General features: G+C 37.1%; 1 protein-coding gene across 2 annotated transcripts in view; it reads right to left on the bottom strand.

Annotated features, from left to right (window-relative positions):
* Positions 1–2,145: 2,145 nt before the first annotated feature.
* The window catches only part of ARIH1 (ariadne RBR E3 ubiquitin protein ligase 1), a 120,936-nt gene continuing 104,036 nt past the window's right edge, over positions 2,146–19,045 (bottom strand). For both annotated transcript variants that reach the window (XM_067752617.1, XM_067752609.1), the window contains 5 exons: positions 16,640–16,770; positions 13,180–13,237; positions 8,181–8,441; positions 6,657–6,769; positions 2,146–5,498 (listed from right to left, as the gene is read on the bottom strand). In XM_067752617.1, coding sequence (XP_067608718.1) covers positions 5,414–5,498; positions 6,657–6,769; positions 8,181–8,441; positions 13,180–13,237; positions 16,640–16,770 — 648 coding nt within the window. In that variant the 3' untranslated portion in view covers positions 2,146–5,413. The remainder of the gene's footprint in view (positions 5,499–6,656; positions 6,770–8,180; positions 8,442–13,179; positions 13,238–16,639; positions 16,771–19,045) is intronic.

Here is a 19,045-nt window from a genome sequence, read left to right as displayed (position 1 = left end):
TTGTCCCTTATGACTAGAGTGCTCAACTACATTCCTCTTTGAAACTATGTAGGTATCTAGATCAATGGTCTCAACCTTGCCTACAGGTCTCAGACTGCACTGCACAATCATCAGGGTTGGGGATGGGGATAGGACTTTAAAAATTATTGATGTTCAGTACACAACCCAAAGCAATTAAATCACAATTTCTATGGGGTGGGACTCAAGCATAGTGTTTTTTGGTTTGTACTTTTGAAGTTTCTCAGTGATTTCAATGTGTAAAATGGACATTAAATTGGAACACAAGTTGGAAAATGACAAGGCCCATGTGCAGTTCTTTGAGCCACATTTAAGAATATTTTAATGACCATTTCAAAATTGAGAGAATCCACGTAAAGTGTATTTCACAGGCTCCTCTGAGAGTCCACTTGGCCCAGGGTAGTCTATTAAAATATTTACCTAGTTCTTGTAGACATCTGAGTTTGAGACTCTTGGTATTACTTGAAACCCCTGGATTACTGTGGTAGTAAAGTTGTGCTTTTGGCATTGTTAGAGCTGCTAGCTATCAATGTGTGACTGACTTATATACCAATTGGCTCCTACTCTGAAAATGGCCCTAAACAAGCATATCTATAGTTTAATCGTAGTCTGAAAACTGCTTTTCAAAAGAATCTCGTATTATTTTCCCCAGCCTAAATGCTATTGCTTAGAGAAACATCAACCACACTTGCCTCCGCTCCTGCAGCAGGCACTATTTGATTACTTCCAGTTGAGCATTTGACTCAGCTATTTCATCTTGGGTAATTAAGTGGAGAAACAAATTCCTTAAAATAAACCAGAAATACACCAACTTTATCCCCAAAGAAATCTGAAAAAAATATGAGGGGTTCACACTTTTTCCTGTTTCTAAAGGAGCCAAGATTTCCCCCTAACGCTCACTACTTATCTTCTGAAAGTCCCATAGGTCATCCAGTTCCAAGAAGAAATGCTGAGAAACAAATGGAAATGAGCTATTCTGGGCATTTTCAGTTACAAAACAACTTCTGTAACAAGTTCCAATAGACTATCCAAACTTCTTCACATTGGAAATTCATTTGAAATAACTAGACCTACAACTGCAAATTTCTTGGCCCCTGTTTATCAAATCAAATGACGCTGAACTGTTTACTGTCAACTATCACACAGTCTTCTCATGATGCCTGTCCTAATCACCAAGATGGGAAGAGCTATTCTTCTATCCATGGCTGATCTGATGAGGCAAAACAAAGAGCCACATTAGTTGCAAAGTCTGCAATAGCAAATTGAAGATCAGAGATAGTACACAGCATTCCTCTAACAGGAGCAGTGACAGGCATTTATAGTCTTTGATGTGGTTTAAAAGTACAACACCGTAGATAAGAACCACCTTTCTTGGTATCGAATGCTAGGTCATTCTGAGACCAGATTAAGAAAATATGATACAAAGAGGTAGTATGATGTTCATCAGATAGAAGAAAACTTGAGTCCCAGACAGGAGAAATTGTGAAATCTTGGGCAAGTTACTTATTAACCTTGTTGAGCCTTACCTTCTTTTATAAAACAGAGTAATTTCTACCCCACTTGCTTTAGACAACGATACAAGTTAAAGTGCTTTGAAGATACAAGTGATAAATGAACTCTCATAATTACAGATCCAAATAAGACCAAATTAAATTGTCCTAAAATCTGGACTTGGCTAGAATATCAATAACAAAGATCTCAACTTTGGGACCTTCTTTAAGACAACTCTCCCTCCATTCCTATGGGAGATATCAGCTTCTAAAAGTGAGCTAAGTGGAAGTAATGTGAAGCAGTTTTAAGCATGAGAATGACTTTTTAAATATTTTATCTTTATAAATTGACAAACATCTACTGAGCATTTAATATCACTGTTACAACATGAATAGCAATCTAAATTCAATGTTCAAGACACAGAAATTGGAAGTCTTCCAGAAAATGCTCTGAAGGCTTCATTAACCAAGATAATTGTTGGGGATAGTCTCATTCACAGTTCCCTGAAAAGAAACTGAACCAAACCTTGACATTTCATGTTAAGTAGGAACAGTGAATAAGGCACATAATACAGGTGACTGTTAGGCCACCGTCTTTTTTTTTAACTATAAAAATAAACATAAGTAACTAATGGAATAACAAAATAAAAGTTTATTTTATTAGAATTAGGAATGTTCTTTCCCTCTGGGCAACCTGAACAGTCCAGTTACAATGAAAATCTAAGAACAGTTATTTCCACAGCACAGGGTGCTCTATGCACAAAATTACAGGGTTAGGAGCATTTAATCAATTTACCGATCTGATTGTCTCACCAACCCGCCCCCTCCCATCCCCCAAGTGCTCTATACTGGGATTTGTAGCTAAAAGATTTTGTTACATCAAGTCCTTTTCTCTCTTATACTAAATTTCAGTTCCTAATCATGGTTGATCCACATTGTACACTGCAGATTCAACCATTTCAAATCAAGTCAGTCAGTCTTGGATCTGTTATATTTGTGTGTATGTATACACCTGTGTATTTAATGTATTTATTTAAACACACATAAAACATATACAATCTGGGTCGCAGCAGATTACACAGAATTTAGAGTCTGATGATATTATATACTACTCAATTTTACCACTGTGGTTTGTATCCTGCGCTTTGGATCGACATTTTATTGTAAATAATTTAAAGTCCATCTACTGCTCAATGAATTGTTCAGATGAAGCATGCACTTTTCAGAAAACCTCAAGAAGACAGGGAGACCCTGGTGCTGACCATGAATAGAGCCCTCTGACAGAAAGACTTAGGTAGGTGAAACAGGGAAGCTGTCATACAATATGGCTTGCCTATCCCAGCTGGGGTCACTGAAGTTACTAACAATGAAAGCAATTAACTCAGGGAATTCTGTCAAATATGGAGACAGCTGTTAAAAGCTTGGAAGTGGAAAATGCCAATTCATCTTGATCCATACAAATTAGGGAATGCACCCACAATTGCTATACCCTCAGGTAATATGCCAACACTGAAACTAGAAAGCAGCTCTAAAAAGCGCTGTTCCTCCATGGGTGGGGGCTGATATTATGAAGTGCACACATTGTTTTTGGATACCTGTTGTAAGGGGAGCATGTAAAAAGGATTTATGACACTCAAACTTACATACTGCAGTTAACTGGTAAGGTTTTTTAAAAACACCACACATACAGAAAACATTTTAATGGAACCACATATATCTAGATAGCAACTCTGGCTGCTTTTCAAAGTTACCAGGGAAAGGAACTTATTCAAGCTTTCTTTAAAAAAAAAAAATCCTTAGTTTTGATAAATGTCTTTTAAGATTGATGCAGTCATTGAAAATAAAGTCAAATGGTTGACAGGGAAAGGGGAGGAGAAGAGAATACGGAAGAAGCAGACACTGAGTTCAGATTTGCACCTAAAGTGGCAAGAGAAGGGAGGATAAAAGGTACAGGTAAAGTTGATCCTAAAGCAACAAGTGGTTTAAGGAAGCAGCATAATATATTCAGCAAACATTCACTGATTTTTGATGGGAAAAGAATAGTTGCAAGTACATCTCATGTAACAACCTTTTCTAAAAGGAAAAGTAGGGTTGATTTAGCAAAGCCTAACTTAGGCAAAAGGCCAGAGGAAAGTGAACCTACTTCCCAATGATGTAATAAGATGTACAATGCAAGAGCAGACAAAGCTGCCTCACAAACGGTAAACACTCCCTAGGCGCAAGACATTTAGAGGAAGACAAAGAGGTCCTTCAGCCACAAGTGGTATTTAGTATTAAGACCTCAATCTAGTTGCCTAGTTCACTCTGTACTCCTGTATAAAACTGACAGATTTAGGGATGCTAATCTGTTGAAAAATACCACAGCAAGAATGGCCTAAACAGATACATAGTTAATAAAACCACCACCACCCTTTACTTTTAACATAGCTCTTAGTAGAAATTTCATAAAAATGGACATCACAGCTAAAACACATTATTAATTCTCCTATTTGCTGACAATAGAAAAGAAGCAAACAGTGGTTTCTATTTAAATGCACTAGATGGGAATATCAAGTTCTAGGGTGTTTGCCTTCAAACTGAACCCACAGCAACACACATAAGCAATTTCAGTATCTGCCATTTTTAATTCACAATCTGAAACTAAGTGAATGGCTATTTATTTATATTTAAAGGAAAAACATTCTATCTGACACCCTAACGTAAAGAAGGGGTGAGAGAAGAGCCATAACTAAAATCTTAAAAGGCTCAAAGCAGCAATTAAGGGGAAAATTTTTTGAAATGTTTCCTCTGGATGTGACAGGAAGCCTTCAGCTATATGACACGGGCACACAAAGGCTTACGTAGATGCATGAGGCCGTGGAGAGGGATGAGGTTAGGGACTGGGTGATTCTTGAATTGCAGCAGCAAAGCTCCCTGTTGCAGCCCTTATCAGGCCATGGCATTTAGTCAGAACTTGACTTCTCTATACCCAACCAGGAGCTGGGAATTCAGGGCATGAGGCCCATGGCTAGCAACAAACATATCAAACCAGAGAGGGCAAAGTAATCTCAGGAAAGGGAAATCAAAGAGCTCTAGATAGGTCTTCCAGAGGTGCTAAACCAACACACCTTTTAGTCCAACCCTCAACCCTGGAAAGATAAAGCAAACTGAAAGAAAATGCACAGCAAAAGACATAATCTTGAAGATTTTTAAAGAATAAATATTTTTTGTAATTAAACATTATGCAAACACGTGCCACGCTTGCTTTGTCCATGCATATGCGCTATATACAATTTTGAAAAATACTGTGTTGTCCTCTTGTTTTAAAAGTCATATACAAAGTTTTTTTGTTTTTTTTTGTTTGTTTGTTTAACCCCTCTTTCTGCCTACCCTCTTCCCCGCCCCAAGAATTCTCTTTACAAGGAACTAATCATTCACTCATGACCTTGGGGTATGAGAAAGAGACAGTCTGCGTGTTTGGGTGTATCTGTATGTGCAGGGGAGGAAGGGGAAGAGGTCCTTTACCAAAGTACAACAAAATGGCTGGTTTGGACATGAAAAGCAGTGTCAAAGAGCTATTTTAAATTTTAACTGTACTACACTCAGGAAAAAGAAAATGAAAAAAAGGAGTCAGCTTTGAGAACGAAGCTACGTTACAAGTTAAAGTTGGAGGGCTTTTAGTGTGTCTGTCACACTTTTGTTGGCGGCCTAGAATACTGTTGTACAATGGTTTATCTACCTTTTTTTATTACAATATAATTTACTTAAACTTTCCATTAACAAAACAGAATTCTGGTACTATAGACCAGCGGTGTCAGAATAGGCTTAGTGCCTCCTTGTTTGTATTTGTTTTGTTTTGTTTGTTTTAATTGCATGAGCACTCTAGACGATAAAGTTTTCAGAGTTCATTTTATGCAGGGCCATTCTCAGTCCTCAATGTACTCCCACAGATCTTTTTCATAGCCTTCATGCACATGCTGTAACAAAACCCTTCGTCGACTCTCACAGTATCTGTAATCAAAGAGAAAAAAAAAAAAAAAACCCATTGTCAGCCTCCAATAATAAAAAAAAAAAGAGGCATTTACTTATTTTTTAAGGTCCCCTACAGTTTTTATTTTATACAGTTATACTTAGAACCAAGCACCTGCTTTTTGTTGTTGTTGTGCTGTTTTTTTTTTTTTTGGCTGTTCTGCATGTCTTGTGGGATTTAGTTCCTTGACCAGGGATTGAACCCGGGCCCTCAGCAGTGACAGCTGGGAGTCCTAACTACTGGACCGCCAGGGAATTCCCCCAAGCACCTGTTTTTGTTTTTAAGAGGCACATTTTCAGGTCTAGATGTAAAGACATGACTATTTCTCATTTTAAAAAGGTATTTTTTGAAGTTCCCAGTTTTGGGAAATTAATTCTAGAGCAATAAAATAAAGCCCTTAGAAATCATCTGACTCAATCTTGTCATTCTACAGGTAAGTAAACAGTTTTAGGAAGAAGTAGTTTCAGGGGTTATTTATTCACATCTGCAAAACCTTAAAGAACTAGTGGCAGCTATTGCTGGCTAAGGGAAGTGAAAATGTTACTTAGGACTAAATCTGCAAGTCTTCCAAATTCCCAGAGATTTCTACTACTATTAAAAAGATATTAGTATTTGCCAGAAAACAACTGTGGGAGAAAGAGCTCCATGTTGAGAAAGCAAACATTCTGCATCTTTTACTTAAGTGGTAACATATCTTAAAGTATCACCTATCTCTAGGACAAAGTAAATTTCTCCTTAGAAAAACTCTTTAAAAAGTCTGGGTAGCTCACTTGTCAAAAGCCATGATCCACAGGATCCCTAGGCTAGGGCCAGCATCCTAATCTCACCCCTCATCCTAATAGCCACTTGCCCTTTTGGGGCTCCTTCTTCCTGTCAGGGCAGCAACTACATAGATAAAACTGCATGCAAGAAGCACAATCAGCCAGTGGGATAAACGGCTGATTTCCTCCCTACGCCTGACTAGCACTATCTGGAATCTGTTGCCCAAAGGACAGAAGCAATCTGTGAGAAACATGGCAGCTGCTCAGTTATTGAATATGCTAAACCCAAGTTTCACCATCATCTAACTTCTCCACTAAGGCATACCAGACCACCGGTGGCCGACATTTTTGTTCAACAACTACTGGAGAAAACCTTACCTGTACTTATCTTGTACTTTCTGCTTTATATCCTGTAGAGAGTCTTGGGAAATATCTCGTTCAAGGTAGCCCGAGAGCACCTCTGTGGCATTCTCTAGATCTGCTTGGTTATTCTGTAAGAGGAAGAAGAATATATAGTAAATTTTGCCTTCAAAAGAAAGCTAAAAGATAAACCATCTTAGCTGCTTCCTTGACAGACTGTGGCTCAACACCAATTTTGTAATTTTCACAGGTGGTTTAACTGCACCTGTAAAGCCCTTCATCACTTTCACCCCTAACAACCTGTTTTTTCTTGTCCAAGACAATTTTTTAAACATTAAAAAACTAAAGATTTATCCATTACCTCTGGAAGAATATTAAGGACAATCTGAAAGGACATAAGAAAAAGTTTTTGGAATCTTCCAGTTCTGAAAACTGCTATTGGCTAAAGCTTGAGGAAAACTAAGAAACCCATTATTCTTTATATCTAGCTAGATATCTACTTCTTATAAGAGAACACTGTATGGAAGATTAAAATTTTGTTATCCTTTACTACTATGGCTAGTTCTATATATTTACCCATATAAATTCCCATCTACTAGTCACTGTTATTACCCAGCCATCTATCAACATCAATGTTGCATGCATCAATTTTAAATGAGAATCTCTACTTGAAAAACCTCTACTGCTAAAAGTCCCCCTTTTAGTCATTACTTCTCCACAAAAGGCAAGCACCATATTAACTTCTAATACCATGTATTAGTTTTGCCTGAATAAAGACTTGTGAAAGAACTTATGACGTGCCAGGTGTTACATAAGCATTAAACATGGATTGTCTCACTTAAACCTCTTAACATTTATAGAAAAATTATCCCCATGCTAAAATAGAGATATAGACGAGGTTAAGTAATTTGCTTCAAGTCAACAGAGCTAAAAAGTGATGAAGTCAAGATTCAAATTCAGGGCTAATTCCAGAGCCTGCACACTAAATCACTAGCTGGCTAAACCACATCACTCTGAACGTAGTTTACAGCAAGAAATCTAAATTTCTTGTATCTTCCTAATAAACACGAAACTTTTCTTTTTTAATTTTTTAAATTTTTATTTATCTTTGGCTGCGTTGGGTCTTCGTTGCTGAGCGCAGGGCTCTCTCCAGTTGCGGCGAGCAGGGGCCACTCCTCGCCATGGTGCGCAGGCTCCTCATTGCAGTGGCCTCCCTGGTTGCGAAGCATGGGCTCTAGGCACGCGGGCTTCAGTAGTTGTGGCACGCGGCCTCTAGAGCGCAGGCTCAGTAGTTGTGGCGCACAGGCCCAGTTGCTCCGCGGCATGTGTGATCCTCCCAGACCAGGGATCAAACCCGTGTCCCCTGCACTGTCAGGCAGATTCCTATCCACTGCGCCACCAGGGAAGCCCTTAACACTAAACTTTTAATCCACATTTTTGGGCAGAGAGTAAGCTTTAAAACTCTATATATCTTATCTATGAAAGGCAAGTAGTCCTATGACACACAGGTGGTTTTTTTCCCCACTCAGTAACTATTCCTACCTCAAAGATAATGGACTGGTTATTCTTTTTGAGGTAGAAAGCGAAGACATAAGTGTACATGAGTGTGGCACGACACTGGCAGAGGACATCAACTGCTTTCTTCAGGAACTGCACCTCAATCCAGGACATGTTGTGCTGTTGCATCTCTTCCATTTTCTGCTTCACCTGAGCATATAGTTTGTGCTCAAAGCGTAGACTCTGCATGTGGTTCATATAGCGATTACAGTAGAACAGGTACCTCTGAAGGGCTGCCCTAGATCGCTGTCCCATTAAGAAAAATTAAGGTCACATAATTATAACAAATGTATTATATATACACAAAAGCTGATATCATATTTACTGATGAAACGGTATAGGAATTTAGGCTAAAATCGGGAACAAAGAGACATCTACTGCTACCTTTGTTATTTAATATTTTTTGAATGTCCTATAGCTGTACTTTCCAATACAGCAGCCACTAGTCACAGGTGGCTATTAAAGTAAAAAATTCAGTTCCTCAGTGTTCAACAGCCATATCGCAGTCAGTGCCTACCACGTTAGATAGTGGTAATAAAGAACATTTCCATCATTACAGAATGTTCTACTGGATAGCTCTGTTCTGTGGTATGTAATAAGGTACATCAATATTTTAAAGTAGAAAACAAAAGAGAGGCAACCAGACATCATATAACACCTAATATAATGCAACAGAAGCTATACAGTACCACCAGTTAAGTGTTCTGTGTTCTTTCCACACCCCTCCCCAAATCGAGTCTGAATTCAATTATCTAGAATTAACCACCAGTTTCAGGAAATTCAGGGATAGAAGAACCTATTAAATAAAACCAGGAAGTTGCAATCAGCAAATCCAGAATGTGTTAAATTCTACAAGAAAAATAACTTAGTTTCCTCAACAAACAAATGGCAAGGGAAGAAAAACAAACCCCAAAAAAACAAAAAAACTGAAAGGACCTATAGATTAGAGGATCACATCCAACTTGTGCACCTGTATGGATCCTGATTTAAACCAACTATAAAAGAAAGTTTATGAGATAAATGGGGACCATTTGAACACTGGATAGTTGATGATATTAACAAAGTACTGCTTTAAGTATATAATATAGTATAATTATAAAATAATACAATAAATATATATACAAACATAATTATGGTACTACAGTTTTATGAAGAGTCTTTTAAAGTACATGAAGTATTACAAAAACATAAACATATATATATATAAAATATCAGGTCTAAATTTGTTTTATATTATTTATCATACTGCAAAAAGAATTCACATAGGTCTCTCCCATTATACTGCAAATCTCTAGAGGAGATACAGTTTTAAAAAAGTAATCTTGGGGGAATTCCCTGGCGGTCCAGTGGTTAGGACTCTGCTCTCACTGCCAAGGGCCCAGTTTCAATCCCTGGTGGAACTAAGATCCCACAAGCCTCGAGGCCCAGCTGGCCAAAAAAAAAAAAAAAAAAAAAAAGTAGTCTTGTTATCTCTAGCACCTAATATGCAGAAAATGATAAATGCTTGTTAAATGCAACCACCATGGAAGGGTTTCTTACCACACATACATATTTCTTTTCTTTTACTATCACCTCCTCTTCCTCTCCTCATGCCTTAAAGCCTACTAAACAGCACAGATACTACTAGGCCCTATGCTTGGCCTCTTGCTTAGAAATACTATCTCTGAACCACATAACTAGCCAATCACATGATCCAGTATCATACAACATTGAAACATCTCAAAAAACCTACAGAAGCCATATTATTTCAGCAGTCAGGTAGGTATTTAAATCAATGCTTACACGATGGAAAATTATTCCAATTATATCTAAAAATATAATATGTAGAAAATAAACTGCTTGGCATTTTATCTCCCCCCAAAGCACTAATATTTTTAAGCCTGTCAAATTCCCAAGATGAAATGGAAAACCTAAATCACATATTAAAATGTATGTTACAGGACTTAACGTGACCAGCATTTGATTTAATGTGACCAACAATTCTCAAACAGCTTGCATCACTAAAATACCTTTAAAATCAACATGAAAGAAAACCCACACCAACACTGCAAATAAGACCCATTTTTAATCAAATGCCAGAATCTGGATTGAGAAATGTAATCAGTATCCTGAAAACACTTTGGAAAAACAAACAAAACAACAACCTGACTGCTTAGAACAGGGGTAGGCAAACTGGCCTGTGAGTGAAATCCAGCTGCTGCCTATTTTTTGTAAACTAAGTTAACTTGGAATACTGCCATGCCCACTCTTTTAAGTCTATGGTTGAGTCAGCATTTCAAGAGCAGGGACAGAATTGAGTAATTGTAACAGAGACTATATAGTCTCCAAAGCTGAAAATATTTACTATCTGGCAACTCACAGGTCTAGTAGATAAGAAAATTCAGGGAATTCCCTGGTCAGGGAACTAAGATCCCACAAGCCTTGAGGCCCAGCTGGCCAAAAAAAAAAAAAAGAAAGTAATCTTTTTATCTCTAGCACCTAATATGAAAAGAAAGAAAGTCTAGTAGATAAGAAAATTCAGGGAACTCCCTGGTGGTCCAGTGATAAGGACTCTCACTGCCAGGGGCCTGGGTTCGATCCCTGGTTAGGAAACTAAGATCCTGCAAGCTGCACAGTGCAGCCAAAAAAATAAATAAAAATTAAAAAAAGAAAGAAAAGAAAATTCAAATGTCCACCCCTGTCATAACTGTGGCATAGTATATTAAGTCAACAACTTTCTACAACACAGATAACATCCTTCCAAGGCACTCAAAGTACCATCTATGTTCTTTCTGTATTGTGTGCCAACCTTCTAGTACTTTTTAAGAACTACAACTCCCAGAAAACACTAGGCCTGAGTATGGAAGTAGGGGAAGTGAGGAAAGAATATGCTAGATGTGTGCAATGGTGTGCTCCATTCTGGGAGGTATGGTTCCCACTTAAATAAACAAACAAATACAGGCACTCATATGAAATTTTTCCCTGTACATCCAAAGGATCAGAAGATTCTAGTTTAGTCCAAAAGAAATGAGCTAGAAAAATAATGCATTCTAGCATCTACAATCTACACATTAGCAGGGCTTAGAAGCTATGCTCAATAATCCACCCTCCCTGTGGACCTCAGAAAGGGATTCTACCAGTACCCAAATGCAGACCAGGTAAGGCCAAGGATAACCCATATACTTTTTGTTGTCAGCAAATACCATATTCTGGCTAGATCTAACTAGACTACTCTTCATTCAGGATAAGTAAAAGCTAAAAGTCTAACATGGTATTAGGAAAAATGTAATGCAGCATAAGAGAAAAAGAACAGTTCTCTATGGACTCAAAAAATATTATAAAAATTAGAAGAAAATTTTAGGAAAATTTACGGTCTCTTCAGCAGCATTTAAAACAACTGTGACTGCTTAAAACAGAAGCAAAAAGCCATGAGGGCTAAGATTTAAAAACAAACAAACAAACCCAAAACAGAAGGAGATGCAATGACAAACTGAGCTAGATAAAAATGCAGCAGTAGAATTGATTCCAAATGGGAGGTAGGAAAAGCATGACTGTCATTGTAGAGTTTTGTATATAAAGATTACATGGGGTGATGTTTCTCAAACTGGAGTCTAAGGATGCTAGACAAAACTGGAGTAGGGGTGCCAAATGATCTGGTTTAAACAGACCATGGAATGTTTAAGTATTAAAAATCTGATAATAACCTAAAGAAAACACAAACACTCCGGGCCATATGAATGAACTTATGAGAATCAACATTTTCAGGTCTTACATTTGTGAAATGGCTAAAACTGGCATCAAACAGGATTACTTAAACTGCACCAGAGTTGAGAATAATAAGTGATAAAAGAATATATTAATGATAAATTCTGATCAAATCAAATTTTGATGCACTGTAAGGGTGAATGTGCAATAGGTGAGATATAGAAAACTGGTGGGAGAACAAATTATCACGTGGCACTTAGTAGTATGGGTAACCCTAAATTTTAAAAACCTGGTCTGACAACAGTAATTTAATTTCAGCAAATAACTTATCTGTCAAATTAGTTTTAACTTGAGTTCCACTGGTTTTGTGGTCTTCTTGATTTGGTTGTATAGTTGCTTAAGAGTTTAAAGCTAGTTTTATGTTTAAACATATTTAAGTCGTATTATAATAAATAAAATTTAAATCAACATTGGAATTTGTGGGGTTTTTTTTTCCTCCTTTAAAAGGATCACAAATATTTTGAATGTCTGTAATATGACTGCCTAGGTTATATAAATATATTCCTTTGTATTTATGGTAATTTAAATTATAATAAATTTAAAAGAAGCATTTAAAAAGTGAAACAATAACAAACAGGTTTTGTTTTGGATTGCATCCTGGCAAGACGAGCCATTTAAAAAGATTTTTGGGGGACAACTGGGGAATTCCAACACAGAATCGATGAATGTAAGGAATGATTAAATTCCAGGATTCTACAATTATGACAGAATTATCAGGCTGAAAGGAACTAAAAGTGTTACCGAATCTAATCCACACCTAGGGTTTGAATCCCTTCTACTACAATAGTGGGTTATTTCCCTATCCAGTAAGAGGGAAATCCCTACCTCCTGAGACAGTTCATTCCAGATCAGCTCACCTAAAATCATTAGAGCTTCTTGATGAACAATGAGATAATTAATTAATTAAAAGAAGTAAGACTGCATATAAATTGCAGCAGTGCCATTTAACAAATATTGTTCTTTAGTCTCCTTGCTGGGAAGGGAAAGTCTTGATACTGAAGACTACTGAAACCTGAAAGTGTGCTAGATTAATTTTAAAAGTGCAAACAAACTTATAAATAGGAATACTCCTGATACGTATTTTGCATAAGATCCCCTCTCTACAGGTACACAGATACCCAGTATTTACTGGAGTGTCATTTCAACAAATCTTTCAGAACTGAACACTCCAGCTAAATCATTCCCTCATCAACATAAAATGCATATTCCTGTTCAACTGTTTGAAAATAAATGCACTTACCTCCTGAGCATCTCTTGCTGCCTTTGCATCATCCTCATTATAGCGGTTACAGTTGTACCTTAAAGTAAGTGAAGAGGATTCCATAAAGCCATAAATCAATGAAAAGGGAACAAATCACAGAATTTTAGCCTGGATTTAGAGATTACTTAGAACCAATACTCTCCTTTACACAGATAAACTGAGGCGCAAAAAAACAAACAAACACCCCTAGTGTTTGAATCCTTTCCATAATAGTGTGTCAGTTCTCTACTAGTAACAGGCAGTTCTCCACCTCCTGAGGCAGTCCATTCAAATCAGCTTACCGACAATCATTAGAAAACACTGTTATTCTAGAACTTCCACTTACCAACTGTAGTTTGAACTTCTAATTCAATTTTTGAAGAAAGAGATCACCTCATCTCCTAGGCTGTCTGTTATTTAGCCAAATATTCCCAGTTTTTCCAGAATTACTCACCTTATTTTCACTTGTATACACCAAAGAAAACCAACTGCTGACAGACTGCTATGTAACAGGCACTGTGTGCTATGTGCTTTATATGCTATTACAGTTTACAAGAATCACTGAATCTTCCTAGAGAGGTCAGCTCAGAGTGGAGATGTATAAAACTGGCACTTCCCTTGTTCCTCTGTTTTCTTTTATGGGAACCTACATTACAGGAGCAGCTGATGTTTACTGAGTGTTAACTACATACCATCCAACTTACTAAGGACTTCAACTGTACTATCACGTTTAATCCCCTCAAGCACCTATGAAATATTATCCTCACTGAGCAGATGAAGAGAAGATAAGCAACATATTTAAGGTCACAAAAATAGAGCTTCAGAGATGGAAACTAAACTTATGCCCATCTGGCAACTGAGGCCCATGCTCTTAACTAGTGAGTTCATGTCTTCAGAGTCTTTTAACAGTAATCGTCTTAGAAGAATTTTGAATTTAATGTAAATCTTGTTAAACTGGATTCATTATTCCAGCTTGCCAAGTCCTTCAGGATTATAATGGTTTATATAGTCAATATCCCTCTTTGATGTTACCCCAAAATGTATACAAGATTCTTATACTAGTTTAAGAAAATCATTAGTACAACTGACCAGAAAAGCAGTATATAAAAGCAGTTGATGTGAATAAAAAAATGAGGACAAAGCCTTTCAGCAAACCTTTAAAGCATTCCACTAGAAGGCACAAACCTATTATCTGTACTCCAAGAAATGGTCATTCAATTAATCCCAAACCTCCCTGTCTGTATTCACAGCCTAGGCCACAAACCTCTCAGTCCACAATGAAATACCTTGCTGAAATCTACCAAACATTCCCTAATCCATCAACCTAATAATACCATTTGATTCTGGAATTTCACATAAGAGAAAAACTAAGTTATACGGTTCATATGCATCTTGTGGAATCAGAAATTTTGGAAATTTGGGATTACATTCTGTCTGCTCTCAATCTCTGGTACCTTTCCATTTTCCGTAAGTGCTCAGAAATAACCAACAATGGCTCACTGATCTCATCTTGAAGTTTTTAAAGTAACCCAGATCACAAATCATCTGAGTCAGGAGACTTATTAATTTTCCCCCAGCCTGGGTTATAATCCTCTTTTACCAATAATTACTCTACTCAAGTTAGCCCAAAGACTGGCTCTTCTTGCCCTCTACTGGTCAACTATTAACACCTCTTCTTTCTATCTGATACATCCTTTTATACTTTCCTTTTGATATTTTTAGATACTTTTAAGCCTCAAGTCATTCTGGGCTTTAATCTGCCAACATTAAGAATTTTAAGGCCAAGAAAGCAAGCAGGGCCCATCTATACTTCTAACTCAGATGACTGATAGTGCTACTTGGAATGCTTTTTTGAAGATTTCTGAGGCACTTTCAGATTTAAACAAGAAAGCACAGCATGATATACCTGCAATGTTAAAGACACAGGCAACATTTCTGACACCCCTGGTCCAGGCCATTCTTCATTCTTCTGTATCCATCATTTGTTTTGTACCCTTTCCATTTTTCAATACAGCTCATTGAAAATTTGAGTTGTGATCAGAGATTTCCTTACACACACACAGAGTCTCTTTAATATCTCTTTCCTATTCCCTCTCCCCTTCACTAGGCTTGTTTAAATAAATTTGAGTGAATTTAGTTTCCAGGAACACTCTAATCCTCCAGTTTGACCTCCTAAAACCTAGAATACCTATACCCCAAATACCTTTCCTTGGCTCTGACAGTGGTAAAATCACTTTCTTTACTTCTATCTAAGCAATTAGTTTTTACCTGGTTCAGAATTAATTTCAGACAAATAATCCCTCTTACTATTCCTCTAATTAATGAATCTAAAAGGGAAGACTTGCCACTGTCTTAAGTTCAGATCCTCCTCATCTTGTCTTGAACTTGCAATTTCTTCCCCTCCCACCCGCGCTCTACAAAGCAGTCACAATGTCCAGATAACGTATGTAAGTAAAACACATAATACAGAACCTTCTCATCTGAACTACGATCTAATCTTGTCACTCCCAGTTAAAATCCTTCTGATAATGTCCAAACTACTTTAGGTCCCAGCCTACTTTCTCTTTTCCTGTTCCCCACAATTTGAGCGGCCACACACTCAACACCAATAGGAGACAGGCAAGTAATACAAATGAATGAAACAGGCAATTTGCATACTATAACACCCAGAAATATTTCCACTTTTACCAGGGGGATGTGCTAGCTCCCATTTTTCTCATTTTGAGAAAAATGCATCAAGGCATCCTCAATCTAACTTGCATTTTTCCCAAATTGATAAGAAACGTACTTGGAACAAAGGTATATATTGCTACCAAATGTGACTAGTGCCATCATGATATATGAAAATGCCAATAAGCTCTGGTCTTGGGAAAACAAACTGCAAAGTAAAGGCTCCATCTAAAGGGCTACTAATCGATTCCAGGTGATTTCTGCCAAACAGAAATGCAGGCCTGTTCCTATGTTTCAAAGAGAGGCTAAAAATCTGGATTGCATTGGGCAATTTTTCCAAGTTTTAAAGTTGGAACAAATTTTTTGTCTAATGGCGGTGCAAGGTAACTAAAACACAACTGTGGAAGGGGTTTTGCCAAGTCTCTTAGTTTTCAACTATTATCTAGAAAGACATATTAGACAATGCAACTCTTTTCTGGATAAGTCATGTACTTTCACATCATTCTACCATTGTTCATGCGGCTCTTTTTGCCCTGTTATTCCTACCACTTTTTAAACAAATGAATCCTTAGTCCTCCTTGAAGTTCAACTCAACTGTTATATGATCTGTGAGATAAGCCTTATTAATCCCTCTCTCTGGATATCTTGCATATACTTTTAACACTGATCACACACTGTATTCATTTATCTAAATGGTGATTTTCATGAGGTAGAAACCTTATTCATAATATGTGGCAGATATATCACATACTTATGTGAACATGTTCTTCCCTTCATTTCCCCAACCTACCAGGCAGATCCATGTGGTTCCCAAGGGCCAAGACACACCCAGCAAAACTCTGCTTTACAGTTCTGGTTACGACAGACCATGTGATTACAACCGCCATCCTTCTCAATTGTGACATGGCATTTGGGACATTCCTATGAAGAGAAACTATAAAGTTGGTGTCAATGCTACACTGAGGAGAAGCCAGTTTTAGATTTGGTTTATTTTAAATACCACATTTATTGTGATTAATACATGTAAAGCACTCAGTGTCAAACACTTAATAAGTACCATTGAAAATGAGTTATTATTACTGGCTATTAACAACTTAAGGATTTGTTTTAGTGGGGTTGGGAGACAAAAACATTTTAAGTACTTTTAACCAAACACATACTAATAATAGTTTTACGGGAGGTTAAACATTTTCTCCATGTAAATATAATATATCCTTCCAGTGTCATCTAGAAATAATCATTGAGTACTTCCTGTATCCCACACACTGTACTCAGTGTTTTATATGCATTAACTCACAATCTTTATAGTGGCCCTACTCCTATTTCCATCTGTCAGATGAATAAACTAAGAAAATTTTAAAGAAACTAGTCCAAGGTAACACAGGTAGCAAATGGTAGAGTCAGGATACAAACCCAAGCAATTTGGCCTCAGGAATCAGGCAAGCAAGACTGGTAAATTCTTTTTGTGGCTACTGAATTTCCCAACTTTCTTGTGGTCCATTTACAATTGTGCTACAGAGATCACTTTTCTTTTTTCCAAGACTGTATCATTTTCTCGGTTGGTAATGAGCCAAAGTTATTACCCTGCAGGCACTTTTTTTTTCTCTTGAAAAATCTAGAAAATTAAACTTACTCATTATATTTAATAAAACTATAAGATGTAAAGCTTGGATTTTGTTGTACATTTTTGTATCTGACATCTGTTACTCCCATAACGGGGCGAGAGTATCACCCATTATATTGCTTGCAATTCAGCTACTGTGAACAGACTATACTACCCATAAACTATAGTAATTCAATAGGTCAGTACAGCAATATTTAATTATACATTTTCAATCAAATTTTTGAAGTCACTCACATAAAAACATACTACATTTTCCCAAAGAAGCAAATTCCAGGCCTAATATATCTGTTTCATTCTATATTTCTTAGCTATAATTAACTAATAAGTACTAATTTCTTAATATAACAACAATTTGCAAATCCTTTAAAAAAGCTAATAAAAAAAATAAGCTTCTGAAATGTCTCAGGAGAAAAACTCCTCAGTTTCATCTCAAAACTGCCAAGTAGATAAATCTGTTATTACAAATTGCCATTCTTGCTTAATATTCTACCTTCTAAACAAACTCAAAACGTATTCAAGCCTATACTCCCTATTTTAAACATCTTGGGGATTTAGAGTATTTGGGGATTTTTCTAGATGCCGAAAGAGGGCTACAGTTTAATCAATCTACTTAGGGAAAGTATAACTGCCCTATTCTAAATACTAGTTTGAAAGCAGATTCTGGGATTTTAATGAACATTTCTGGTGGGGAAATCTTCAATTTTTGAAAAAGAATGCTTGGTTACCAGGAAAGTTTTAAAAAAACAACAAAAGCAACCACTTCCTGACATTATAGTTAGGTTTTTTTGAGTGCCATAAGGTATGTTTATCATGATGGTTTTAGAGAGTACAGAAATATCAACTTCAAAACTACATTCCTCAAAGATGTGGGCATTTGTTTTATGCCACAGGACTCACTGTTTTACTGCTAATGCTTTCTGGGAGATAGAAATGTATACATATATTTTAATCTTTTGGGGTAGAGCAGGGTACTAATGGTTTAAAATCATGTGCTGGCCTTCATCATTTAAGCACTCATTCTTATCAGTATCCTGAGATTGAGTGATGGAAGAGCGCAAAGCTGTAACTAACTCTGGTCAAACAACTCAATTGTCTTTAAAACATCATCTTCATATATGAAAGACAATAATAAAAATGAATAGCCCATGAATAGCCCTATTATCCATGACCCAAGTCACTTCCTATACGAATAGGATGTAAGATTGAACGTTTACACAATTTTCTACTAAGAAATTAGCTGGGGGGCTTCCCTGGTGGCGCAGTGGTTGAGAGTCCGCCTGCCGATGCAGGGGACACGGGTTCGTGCCCCGGTCCGGGAAGATCCCACATGCCGCGGAGCGGCTGGGCCCGAGAGCCATGGCCGCTGAGCCTGCGCGTCCGGAGCCTGTGCTCCGCAACGGGAGAGGCCACAACAGTGAGAGGCCCGCGTACCACAAAAAAAAAAGAAAAAAGAAAAAAAAAAAGAAATTAGCTGGGTACACAGTTCGGATTCAAATGCTTACTTAATACTTAGTGATAGAAAAGAAGGGTGCTCAAGATTATCTGCATTTGTAAGACATTAATCTAGGGTTA

Source organism: Pseudorca crassidens, chromosome 1 (assembly GCF_039906515.1).
Source record: "Pseudorca crassidens isolate mPseCra1 chromosome 1, mPseCra1.hap1, whole genome shotgun sequence".
In the NCBI taxonomy this organism is placed as follows: Eukaryota; Metazoa; Chordata; class Mammalia; order Artiodactyla; family Delphinidae; genus Pseudorca; species Pseudorca crassidens.
Note: the sequence above shows the minus strand (reverse complement) of the source record. Positions and strands in the feature narration are given on the sequence as shown.